The sequence below is a fragment of the Gorilla gorilla genome, chromosome 9 (assembly GCF_029281585.2).
Source record: "Gorilla gorilla gorilla isolate KB3781 chromosome 9, NHGRI_mGorGor1-v2.1_pri, whole genome shotgun sequence".
Taxonomy (NCBI): Eukaryota; Metazoa; Chordata; class Mammalia; order Primates; family Hominidae; genus Gorilla; species Gorilla gorilla.
Genome location: NC_073233.2, coordinates 83,548,069 through 83,561,565, shown reverse-complemented (window position 1 = coordinate 83,561,565; position 13,497 = coordinate 83,548,069). Strand labels below are relative to the sequence as shown.

General features: G+C 44.4%; 1 protein-coding gene across 1 annotated transcript in view; it reads left to right on the top strand.

The window, feature by feature from the left end:
* Positions 1-4,461: 4,461 nt before the first annotated feature.
* MAP6 (microtubule associated protein 6) overlaps positions 4,462-13,497 on the top strand; it is an 81,749-nt gene continuing 72,713 nt past the window's right edge. Inside the window, exon 1 of the mRNA XM_019036519.4 lies at positions 4,462-5,647. Within this exon, the coding sequence (XP_018892064.3) occupies positions 4,749-5,647 (899 nt within the window). The 5' untranslated portion in view covers positions 4,462-4,748. The remainder of the gene's footprint in view (positions 5,648-13,497) is intronic.

The window sequence follows — 13,497 nt, the reverse complement described above, 5'->3', positions numbered from 1 at the left end:
CTCATATATTTGGAAATATTTCTAACATCCTATTATGGATTTGCTATTTGCCATGTTTTCTCTGTACTTATTTCTGGCCTTAATAAAGTTTTCTATAGTCCCTTTTCTTTCTTTCTTTAAATGTGAATTTTTAGGTTCATAAACTTTTTAGGTTAATACGTGATATGGCTTGGCTCTGTGTCCCCACCCAAATCTCATGTGGAATTGTAATTCTCAGTGTTGGGGGAGGGACCTGGTGGAAGGTGATTGGATCATGGGGGTGGATTTCCCATTGCTGTTCTTATGATAGTGAGTGAGTTCTCATGAGAGCTGGTTGTTTAAAAGTGTGTAGCACTTACCCCTTCTCTCTCTTCCTCCTACTTTGGCCATGTGAGGAAGGTGCCTTGCTTCCCCTTTGCCTTCTGCCATGATTGTAAGTTTCCTGAGGCCTCCCCAGCTATGCATAACTGTGAGTCAATTAAACCTCTTTTTTTCATAAATTGCCCAGTCTCAGGTAGTTCTTTATAGCAGTCCAAGAACAGACTAATACAATAAGTTAAGATTTCTACTCTCCTCACAAACAAATAGGGACTTTAGAATATTTTAACTCTGATTATTCCTTCATATCTTAACATCATAGTATTTCCCAGTATTTTGGTACTCTACTGTTTTTATATACCTCAAATTTGTTCAGGCATGGCCAGATCCACATGCTCAAATGACTAAAATACTAAGAGAACTCCAAACAGTGGTTCAAACAAGAGGGAACTATATTTCTTTCTCACATGCAGTCTAGCAGTAAGCAGGTAGCCCAAGGCTGCTAGGCTGCTCTGCTCCATGGGATCATCCAAGACAGGTTTCTTCTGTGTTGTTCCTCTCCCCTTCCTTCCCCAAGGTTGAATCTTGGTACCAGAATGTTCTTAACCACAGCACCAAAACCTTCAGAGCTGTCTTAACTACCCAAATGATAACTCACCTCTACCATGTCCACATCCTACCCAATGGGGAGAAAGACAAAGTTGAACACAAGCAACTTCTTTTAAGGAAGTGACATGGAAGTGCAGATGGTTGTTCTTTGCTGCAAGGATGGTTGGGAAATGTGGTTTCTGGTTGGGTGGCCCAGTGCCCAAATAAAACTTGGGGGCTTTTGTTACTATAGGGAAGAAGAGAAGAATGGGCTCTGAGATGTAGATATCATCAGAATCCTGTGCCCCCTTCTGATTTTCTCTGTTTGCTTCAACCTTAGGAAGCCTCCCCACCAGTAATGGCAAAGATGACCACTAACAATAGCTTCATAGTCTTCCATTTTAGCAATTCTAGAAAGAAAAAAAAAAAAAGGACAGTGGGTCTTTAGGATAGTTTCAGCTAAAGTCTGGGGTTTCTTTAACTGGTCTAATGTGGATCACACCCCCATCACTAAACTAGTCACTTTGACCAGGAAGATGCATCCCCCTGGCAAACAGGTGTGAGTCATATGGGCACCCCTGGAAGGTAGGTGGGTCAGGATTACCTCCACCTGAACCACATGGCCTGAAAATAGAAGAGTGGCCCTCAAAAGTCAAATGATGAGGTGCTGTGACCACCCGAATGATTGCTAAATAAGCCACATAACAGATGACCACTAGACTTGTCTGTCCCACAGGGTCATTGGATGGTCCAGGGAGGTTGAATGCGTTTTTCAAATCCAAGTAAATAAATGTGGAAGGTGATGTTAATGATAAAATTTTCCTTACACTTCTCATGCTGGGAGAACTCCTTCTCATCTCTTACTAGTCACTCATTCAGCACCAGTGTTAACCTCTGTTATGTTGACCATATTCTTTGATAATTATTTACTTATGTGTCTGTCTCTCAGTTCTCCAATAACACATTCCTTCAAGTGAGGGCTCCTCCAGAGCTATAATCCATATGTGTCCTATAGTCCTCAAGGCACAAAGTAGGCATCAGGAGACTAGACTTGTTAAATGAAGGAAGGATAAACTATCAGTGATTCTCAGAATAAACATCCTCCCTCCAATTTTTAGCCTTTTTTAAACCTTTGGAAATCATTATTGGAAATGCATCAGCCAAATCCCAGGGAGTTCTGCAGGGGTGAGAGGAGGAAATGTATGACCAGATTATGTTCTTTATAAAAATATATCTCCTAACGACTGGAAAACAGCACCAGACATTATTTTATTTATGGAACTCAAATCAAATCACCAAGAGGCAAAGACCTAAGTAGGAGGAAGTTCAGTAGATAATTGACTAATCAGAGCTGTCTTCTCATCCTATTTGATTCTAGGATTAAAGAAAATCTGTGTTGTGCAACCCATTTATAATCTAAACACATACATGACTTTCTCTCCCTGAAACACCAATGCTCCCAGCTTAACTGATACTGAAAACTCTGCCTATATTGGAGGGGAAAAAAGCTGAAGTCCAGTGGATGTAGCTAGTGGAGGAGTGCAGGAGACATAAATGGAGAGATAGCAAAGACAGAACAAAAGTTACTTGGAGGAACAAGAGGTCTCCTGGAGAAGGTGTCCAAGTGGCTTCTTAGGACACTCCACTTATGGGTCTTCTGGGTGGGCCTTTTGGATACTAATAGCTACCATTTATTGAGCCATTGCCATATGCCAGATGTTGTGGTAAGCATTTTTAGTGCATTATCTCATTTTAATTCTCAGAACAACCTTTGAAGTTCAGTATTGGTACCCCCACTCATAGACGAAACTGAAGGTCAGAAGATTGCAGTGATTTGCCCACTGCCATACAGTTAAGAGCTACAAAAGCCAGGATTTGAATCTCTGCAGATTAGATTTGACTCAAAGCTTCTGCCCTGGGTCCTTAGCCATCCTCACAAAACCACTTTTTTTTTCTTTTTGAGATGGAGTTTTGCTCTTGTCACCCAGGCTGGAGTGCAATGGCACTATCTCGGCTCACTGCAACCTCCACCTCCTAGGTTCAAGCGATTCTCCTGCCTCAGCCTCCCGAGTAGCTGGGATTACAGGCACGCACCACCACACCCAGCTAATTTTTGTATTTTTAGTAGAGACAGGGTTTCACCATGTTGGCCAGGGTGGTCTTGAACTCCCAACCTCAGGTGATCCACTGGCCTCAGCTTCCCAAAGTGCTGGGATTACAAGTGTGAGCCACGACGCCCGGCCCACAAAACCATTTTTGAGGCAGCTAGTATTTCCTCCATTCTACAGATGAGGAGACTGAAACCCAGGGATGACTCAACTTGCCCAAGTGGCACAGAGAGTAGCAGAGCCAAACCAGGTCTTTCGGACTTCAAAATCTCTTCTGCTTTGAAGACAGAAGAAGAGAAACGGTGAGGAGTGAGAACGTGCCAGAAGGCCCCTGCAGGCCAGGCACTGCCCTTTCCTAGGGCACAGGTCCTACCTACCCCCAACCTCCACAATTAAGCCACTTTCCAGAATTTTCTTTTCTCTACCTCTGCCCCAGTGTGGCACCTGAACTGAACAGGGACTGGGCGGTTCTTGGGGGAGTCTAAAACATACCTTCGCAAAGATTCCCTAGGAAAGGAGCATCCAGGGCACCACCAGCCCTGGTGCTCCCATTCCGACACATCTAAGCAAGTCCTGTGCGTAAGACTGACAAGTGCTTGAACCAGGAGGCAACTAAACTGGGCTCAAACACAGCCCGCCGGTTTTGACGAATACCAGCAGCTCCCCTTTTCAAAGCATCTATTCTGGGACAGACATTTCACTAGGAGTTTCCTCCACGTTTTAAAATTTAATAGCCCCCACCTCCCCCCCACCCCCAATGATTGGCCCTATTTTACAAAAGAGGAGCCTCCGACTCCTGGGGATGAAGCGACAAGCACAAGCACAGAAAGTCCTCACGAGCTTGGGACTTGAACCCACTACGTCCCCAGATTCTGCTGTTGCCCGGGAGTAGAGGAGGGAGGAGCTGCCAGGGCGGAGGGAGGTGGGGAGAGAAGGCAAGCTCCCAGCAGCGCAAGCTGACGACGGCAGGTGTTTTTGTTTTGTTTTGTTTTTTTTCTGCAGCACTCTTTCAGTCAGCATCGTTCCTGGATTTTTTTCTCCCTGCTGAGCAGCACAAAAGGGTGGGGCCGCTTCCCTGCAGCAGAGGCGGCGGCGGCGGCGGCGGCGGCAGCGGCTGCAGCATCATTCGCGGGCAGCGGCGGAGACCGAGAGCTGCAGAAAAGGGTGGGGTCGCTTCCCAGGAGAAGAGGCGGTGGCGGCGGCGGCTGCGGCATCCTCGAGGGCAGCGGCGGAGGCAGCAATGCTGGGTCTCCGCTGGAGGTGATGGCCTCCCAGCCCTGCTAGGTGGCCGGCTGCACTAGGACGCCGGCAGGAAGGAGACTCGAGCCCGGTCCGCGGACCCTGCGGCCACACCGCCCGGCCCCTCCTCTGCGCCATGGCTTAAGCCTGTAGCCACCTCTCCTCACGTCGCCTCGCTCGACCGAGGTCTGTGCGCCGCCGCAGCCGCAGGGAGGGGCGCGTCCCAGACACCCTCGCCGGGGACTCGGGAACGCCGTGCGTCTCACCCTTCGGCGCCCGCAGCAGACTGCGCTCCCAAAGGCGTTTGCGACCGGTAATCGAGGGACTCTACAGACTCTCTTAGGACAGCTCTCCCCGGCTGCTCGCTTAGGGAGGAGGGCGAACTAGCTCCGGCTGATCGGGGGTAGAAAACGGTGGGAACCACATTGGCCGGTCAGGATCGGAGGCTGAAGGAAGATTAGCGACTTGCTTTAGAACCACAAGAAGAAAGAGGAGGCCGGCTTTTCAGCTAGCATCATGGCGTGGCCGTGCATCACGAGGGCCTGCTGCATCGCCCGCTTCTGGAACCAGTTGGACAAAGCGGACATCGCTGTGCCGCTGGTTTTCACCAAGTACTCGGAGGCCACCGAGCACCCGGGCGCCCCGCCGCAGCAGCAGCAGCAGCAGGCGCAGCCGGCGCTCGCGCCCCCCTCGGCGCGCGCGGTTGCCATAGAGACGCAGCCAGCCCAGGGCGAGTTGGATGCAGTTGCCCGGGCAACGGGGCCAGCGCCTGGGCCTACCGGCGAGCGCGAGCCGGCGGCGGGCCCCGGCCGGAGCGGGCCGGGCCCGGGCCTGGGCTCCGGCTCCACCTCCGGCCCCGCGGACTCGGTGATGCGGCAGGACTACCGAGCCTGGAAGGTGCAGCGACCCGAGCCCAGCTGCCGGCCGCGCAGCGAATACCAGCCCTCCGACGCTCCCTTCGAGCGCGAGACCCAGTACCAGAAGGACTTCCGCGCCTGGCCGCTGCCGCGCCGCGGAGACCACCCGTGGATCCCTAAGCCCGTGCAGATCTCTGCGGCCTCCCAGGCGTCGGCGCCCATTCTCGGGGCGCCCAAGCGCCGGCCGCAGAGCCAGGAGCGCTGGCCAGTGCAGGCCGCCGCTGAGGCCCGGGAGCAGGAGGCGGCCCCCGGCGGAGCGGGTGGCCTGGCGGCCGGAAAGGCGTCCGGGGCGGACGAGCGCGACACGCGCAGGAAGGCCGGGCCTGCCTGGATGGTGCGCCGCGCCGAGGGCCTGGGGCACGAGCAGACGCCGCTGCCCGCGGCCCAGGCCCAGGTCCAGGCCACCGGCCCCGAGGCTGGCAGGGGGCGCGCCGCGGCGGACGCCCTCAACCGGCAAATCCGCGAGGAGGTGGCGAGTGCAGTGAGCAGCTCCTACAGGTGAGACGCGGCCGCTGCTAGCGCGGGGGAGTCACCACCCAGACCCTCCCCGCGGGCTGCCCGGGGCCCAGGATCCCCAGCGCAGGCCTAGCGTGCAGCCTCCCTCCAGTCCCAGGCCACACCCTCTCCCCAGCCGCCTCCCAGGCCACCTCCCGTCGAAGCCTTCTCTTCTGCCCTGTCCCATGCGCAAGCTGTTAGTATATTCCATCTCAGCCTGCCTGGCTCTTTCACTTTACCGCTGTAGCCCTTTTCTCCATCCCTCCCACCTCAGATCCCTGCCTTCCCACAGAGACCCTTTGCAATGTCAGCAGAGGCTGTGCTTCCGTCGTGCCCCCATCCAGCTCACCTGCTGCGTTAGCCTGGATGTTGCCCTTTGCAGGGTCCCCATTCTTCCAGAAGAAGAATTCTTTCCAAGTGGCCTCTCGCCCTCCTCCCTAGCCCAGTTCCCTTGGCCCTTCATTCTTTCCTCCCTTTCTCAGTCTCTGGGCAACACCCAAGCACCATACCTTTTTCTAGATTACCCACAGGATCTTTACAAATTACCCCCCACCTTCCACCGCTGGAACTTTGAAGTCATTGTCCTTCTACCTCTCCCTAGCTGTGACATATTGGGCAAGTTTCCTAACCTTTCTGGGCCTCAGGTTCTTATCTGTAAGATGTAATTGGTAATAGACATCTCTTAGGATTGTTCAGACTTTTATTGATTTAATATTAAACATTTTATTTTTATTTAGTTAATATTAAATATTCAACATATTTTTGAGTGCCTACTATATGCCAAGCAGTGTGCTGGACATTGTGAGGATTAAATGAGATAATCAGGAGAACAGCTCGTGCCTAGCACATAGTGGTAATTAGTACGTCTTGGTTCCGTTCCTACCTTCCACATGATACCTTATGGTCCTACTTCCTAGGTGCCTCCAGCCTTCTCTGCTATTGAGGCATCTTCGTTCTCTCTCCTTTCCCTACATGTTCTCCAGATGTCTCTCATTCTCTTGCCACCAAAAACCCCTTTCTCCAGCACACTCAATTCCTTGCAAATGAATGCTTTCAAGCATGAAAATCTCTCTCTCTTTCCTTCTAGAATTTTCCCTCTGCTGCAGCTTCAGCCATTCCAGTCTGCTTTCTTGCCCTTCATCCATCCAGTATATATTTCTGAAGGCTTAGCTTTCAATTCTCCCCTTATGTTTCAACCAACATCAATTAGCTAACAGAACACAGTTGACTCTGGACATGCAACATTGCATTTGGGGTCTCTCGGGGAAGATGTGTATGAAAGTAATTGAGCTAGAGGTGTTCAAAATGCAGCTTATGGGGTCCTTTATCAATGCCACAGCTTTCTGCTGCCTCCTTCCTGCAAGAGGGTGTGGGGGGCGGGGAGGACTAGAGAGTTAGTCCTTTGCCAAGACTCTGTATATAGCCTCATGTTAGACTAATATCCTTCTCCAGTGAACATTACAATACTCTCTCGTAGGCTGAGGAAAGAATAGCATATCCAGACATCCTTCATGTTAAGAGAAAATCTGTCCCCCAACTCCTACCCCTGCATTTCTCGTCTTCCTGAATTCCACGTCCCACTTGGCATCTCTCTCTTGGTTTATTGCTATCACAACAACCACACTGGGAACCCAGGAGTACAGCACTTCCTTTGAGCTCCTGGTCAAACAAGGACATAAATCCTTTTCCTTGAATAGCCATGAGATGGTAAAATGTTCACTATGTTTTTATGCTGCTACCAAGCGGGGAGCAAAAGAAAAGAGGGGAAACAAATAAGCAGGAGACATACAAAACAAAGGCAGGATGTAGTTTTCTAGTTCTGCTATGGCTTGCTTGCTTCAAGACCCTACTTCATTTCTTGATCTTCCTACCCTGAGAAGCCCATGTCTGGCCCAACATCATAGATTACTGGCTTGGCTTCTTCATCTTCCCACTCTCATTCTAGCACCCTGTGGCGGGTGGAACCTTACTACCCACTAGCAGGAGCTGTCTCTTCTCACCACCATGCAGTCAATGCCAATCAAGAGAGATTCCAGATTCTTAAGCCTCCTTGGGTGATCCTACTCAGTTTATGATTTCAAGTTGGCAGGACTTGCTTTGTTTATGGATGAGTGGCCTGTCAGTCAAGGAATGACCACATCCTTTGGATATAACGCACTCCAGATTTGGGGTTGTACCTTGTTCCATATAGCCTTTTTCCTCAAAACAACAGCTTAGCTGTGCAGTAAGCATGTCGTGCTTCACATGCCATGCTTCACATTACACACATACTGGAAATGACTGGATTTGGTGGGGGAAGGCTATGCCCTCGGAGCTGGTGAGAATGATTATTTTTAGCACCTATCAATTCTATTAACCTGTCAAAAAAATCTTTGAACACCTCAAAAAAAATTTTAAATTTAGGTCTTTTGTAAAATTTAATTATACCTATGGCTTTGGGGCCAGGAGTACTATTTTGCTATATAATCAAAAGGGTTTTGAAATATTAAGGGAATGATTATTGCTAAGAAACATCAATTTCTTTAATGAACAATTTAAGTGCATGACAAATTTGATGTGAAATTTAACGGGTTTTTTTTGTTCCAGAATAAAAATTAACAAATAATTGAGAAATTCACTTTGATTGAAAGTAGATATAAAGAAATAAGCTATTCAATACATTAAATACACTGTAAAGAAAAAATGGTTGGCAATTATAAGCTTATCTAGAACATTGATTTTCCTTCCCTATTGTCTCACATTCTTTTCCTTGCTATGATTCTAGGATATCTTCTGAATTTAAGTAAGTACCATGTCCACTGACATAAGATGGGCCCTATGTTGCCTTAGAAGGCTTAGAAGCCAAGCTGTGCTCCACTTCAATGATAATTTGATTTACAAACCCTTTTCTTCTGCCATTCTACATAAATTATGGTGTATTCACACCATGGTGACTGGTTCATCTCATGGACTTTACAAATGACACCTGCCACATGACATCAATGTGAACAGTCTGCTTAAACAGAAAGGGACACACAGTCCATCATGTAAAATATACATTCAAAATTCAGAATCATATACATGCTCATTGTTTTACTTTACAATTTACAGTCATAAATAACATTAGATACCCTTTGACATTATGGTTTTGAGAAACCTTCCCTATTCAATAGCTCATCTAATTCCCAATCCATTCATATCAGCCTGAGATTTTTGCATTCAAGTAGTATCCAAGATAGCTTTAGGATTATTCACAAACATGAGTTTGATTAATTTTTAATACATTCATTTTACATAGATGATATTGTAAAACTGAGAAGCATGTCTTTATTACCATTTTTAATGTTAAGGATGGATTTCACTGGGAAGCCATTTGTGACTTTAGACCTGACATTCTCAATTAGAAAATAGATGAGTCATAAGGAGGGGATTAAAATTCCTCTCCCAGTCAACCCCATTGCCCTGGCCATCAGATAATAGGGGTAGATAGGGTAGCAGCTGCTCCCTATAGAAATGCTAATGAGAAACTTTTCCTAGAAGAAACCAGCTGAGGCACCAGGAGGTAGAATTAATAAACCAGGGTGAAATACTTGAAAAATACGAGCAGTAACAAGGAAGTTAGAAAGAAAAGGAGCCTTTAATGTCTGCCCTCCAGCCTTGTATGAAGGTTACAGGAAGACCCATCTGACTTAGTTTATGCTGTGCAGAACTGCCCCATTCCCTAACTGCCCATTTCCCTAATTTCCTCTTGGGTCGATCCCAGCAATGCCTCGAGGCCAATCTTGGATACTGAGTCTACAGTGATGCCTTCCTAGAGCCAGCCATTCTGAATCAATTGTTCTTCTATTCCCTTTTTACTTTCTGAACCCTTATCATTGTCTGCTTGATTGTAAAATACTCTTGTCCATGTCTGTCTCCCCCACCACGTCATGAACACCTGAAGAGAAGGCTGTATTTTGTTCACTCTGTACCTCTCACAGCCTAGGTGCCATATAGATTTGTTGAATCTAATGGACTTTTTAGGGCTTGTTGAAAATTTTATTTTTCTACATATTGATAGAGTCAATTTCATTTAGTTGAATTTTTTTCAGAAAATGATCACCAAGCCCCTGCCATGTACCAGACAAGGAGCTGGGAATACCAAATAAATGAGTCATAATTTTAATGTAAGAAAATTGTGTCTTCCTCAATCAAGTTAAAGTCCAAATCCTGGTCAAGTGTGGTGGCTCACGCCTGTAATCCCAGCACATCAGGAGGCGGAGGCGGGCAGATCACGAGGTCAGGAGTTTGAGACAAGCCTGACCAACATGGTGAAACCCCGTTTCTAAAAATACAAAAAATTGTACTAAAAATACAAAAAATTAGCCGGGCGTGGTGGGGTGCGCCTGTAATCCCAGCTACTCAGGAGGCTGAGGCAGGAGAATTTCTTGAACCTGGGAGGCGGAGGTTGCAGTGAGCCAAGATCGTGCCACTGTCCTCCAGCCTGGGCGACAGAGTGAGAGTCCATCTCAAAAAAAAAAAAAAAGTACAAATCCTACCAGGTTAGCACTAGAAGTAAATGTTCAAACGGAGAAGGGTGGCAAACTTTACAGACCTGACTCTACATGGACCTTCACCTAGGGCAGCAGTCCTCAACCTTGGCTACACATTGGAATCAGTGGGGAACTTTCAAAAGACTGATGCATAGGTGCCTTGCCTAGAAAATCTGATTTCATTGGTCTGGGGTGTACCCTGGGCAACCAAGTTTTTAAAAACTATTTCAAGTGATTCTAATGTGCAACTCACATTATGATCTACTTTTATAAGGCATCATTCTCAAAATTTAGTACACAAAAGAATCACCTGGAGAGCTTTCTGAAATGCAGATTCCTGGGCCACATCCTCATACATTCTAATTCAATGGGCTTAAAATGGAGCCTAAGTATCTAATTTTTAGCAAGCACTGTAGATAATTTTAATGCAGATGAATGCACCTTTACTTGGGAAAAAATTACTTGGTGAGGTTTGCCGTCTTTAAGCTATTGAGTTTTCCCACACGCAAACATGGCAAAGGTTGCCATTTATTTAAGTCTTTTATGTTCTTCACTTATATTTTGTAATTTTCTCCACAAAATCACATACACATATATACTCATATATATACACATATATACAGTTTTAAAGTTTTATTTCTGTATTTAAATTGTTAATAATCTAACTAGATTTTATCTGTATGAATGGAGTGAGGTAAGTATTGAGTTTTTCTCTATATGGAAAGTCATTTATCCTTACACTGTTTTCTAAAGCTTTACTTTTCCCCACTAACTTATGATATCTCCTCTATCACATAAGGGTCACATATCTTTAGATATTATATCTGGGTTCTCTGTTCTATTCCATCAGTCTGAGCTAATACTACATTATCTTATTTTATTTTATTCTGAGCTAGCTTTTAATTATTGTTCCTATCGTGAAGAGTTCATTACCTTTTCTAATTTATTATTGCCCATATGCATTAATTTTTGTATGTTAATCTTGTATTCAGGAAACTTATCACACTCTCTAATTAGTTTTGTTTGTAGACTTTCCTGGATTGTCTGTGGAGATAATGTATGTTTTTAGCAAATACCAATTTATTATCTTCCTTTCCAAGATTTATATATCTTGTTTTTTTTGTGTGTGTTGCTCTGTTGGTTAGGACATCTGGTATGGTTTCAAATAGTAGGTGATAACAAACATCCTTGCCTTGGGATGTGGGAAAGTTTCTAAAGTTTTATCATTAAGTATGAGGTTTGCTTTATGTTTTTATAAGATAAGGTTAAGAAATTTCTATTTATCTTAGTTTGCTAGGGGTTTCTAAAAAATTTGTTTGGCTGTTGAATCTTATTGAATGCTTTTTCTCTTATTGAAGGCTCAGCATCAGCTGAGATGATCTGTGATTTTTCTTTTTTAATCTGTTAATAGATTTTTTTTTCTCATATTGAACCATCTTTGCATTTCTGGGATAAATCTTGTTTAGATAAAAATATATTTTATTATGCTGAATTTGGTTTGCTATTTTTTATCTGAAATGCTTGCATCTATATTCATAAATAAGATTGGCCTATAATTTTTCCTTTTTTATATTAGTCTTATGTACTGTTGGAATCAAGGTTATACCTATAAAATTAAATGGGTAGATTCCCCTCCTTTTTAGTTATTTGAAAAAGTTTATATAAGAAGGGCTCCTCCTCAAATATCTGATAAAATTCTCCTGTAAAACTTGCTGGACCTGTTGTCTTTTTCATGGATTTTTTTTTAACTGTCAATTTGATGTCTTTAATACTGATTCACTTATTCAGGTGTTATATTTCTTCTTGAGCCAATGTTGATAATTTATTTTTTTCTTGAAAAATGTACATTTCTTCTAATTTTATAATTTATTGACTTAAAATTGATCATAGCATTATCTTGTGGATTTAAAAATAATCTCTACTTACCTGTAGTTATGTCTCCTTTTTCATACCTAATATTTATTTGTACCTTCTCGCTTTTTTTTTCAGGATTAGTCTTGTTCAGATTCGTTTGTTTTTTAGTCTTTCCAAAGAATAAATTTTTTATTTTGTTGAGCATCTCTTTTTTCAGTAAATTTTACTCGTATTTTTATTATTCGCTTTCTTTTTGTGCTCTGAGAGGTAGGCATAGGTCAGCTTATCAACAGCCTTGTATTCCTGGCTAAGAAGTTTGGATTTGCTTCTATAGACAATAATGAGTCACTGAAAAACTCTAAGCAGAGGGACAACATAGTTTGATTCAAATTTTATAAAGTTCCCACTGGCTGGCTGACCTGGGGAGACTAGAGAAGGGAAGGCCAATAATGAGGCTATTGAGATAATTTGGAGAAAATGACAAAGCCTTAACCATGGTTGTGAGATTGGAGATTTATAACATAATATGGGTACAAAACAACAGATCTGAATGACCAACTGAGATGCAAAGAAGAGGATATGGCCCAGGATGACCCTTGTGTTTCTGGTTTTGGTAACTGGTAGTGATGCTAGTCACTGGAACAGGGAAAATAGAGGGGGAAAAAAGTCAGAAGTGAAAGTTGAGGTACTTTTCAATATATAGAATTTGGGTTGTCTATGGGATATCTAACAAGAGGTGTTTGAGGGTCGGTTGAGTAAATGGATCTGAAAGTTTAGGGAGAGGCCTGGGCTGTAAATATAGATTTGGAAACAATCATCTTGTGGATGTTTCACTTCCTGTGAAAGTCATAGGAAGAGGCAAAATTACCCTTGGAAAAGGAGTAGAGAAAATTAACCAACAGAAAATGGAGCCATGGGGGATACACATATTTGGAGTACTGACAGCAGAAGGGATATCCATGAAAAAGTTGAAGGAGGAGTGATGTGAGGAGGGAAGAAAGCCAGGAGAGAAACTTGTCATGGAAACCTCATATGAACTCAGCAGTGTTTTATGTCTGTTTGGACATTTTTACTGAGGCATTTTGTTAGATCATTGGTTAACTTTGTGCAATTAACTCTCAGAAATACAATGCTGACCAAGACTAACCCACAAAGAAGATAAGATATATACGATTAATTCTTTGTTGCTCTCATAGGGAAGGATTGTATCTAATGCATATATGAACTTTAAAAAAATGTCAAGCCAGTGATAGTTCTAAATCAACAATCACTAAGAATCATTCAATGTCCCAAATATAAAACTAAAATAAATCAACAAATGTTCATTAAGATTAAGGAGCTATCTCTACAATGGTGCTTTGGCTTTATGAATTGTGTCAACTGTATTAATGTAAATAGGTGAGCTTCTCATTCTCTGCTGAATGAAGATAACTTCAACATGGGCCTGAACCAGCAAACTAAAAACTTCTAGTTTCACCATCAGAAATA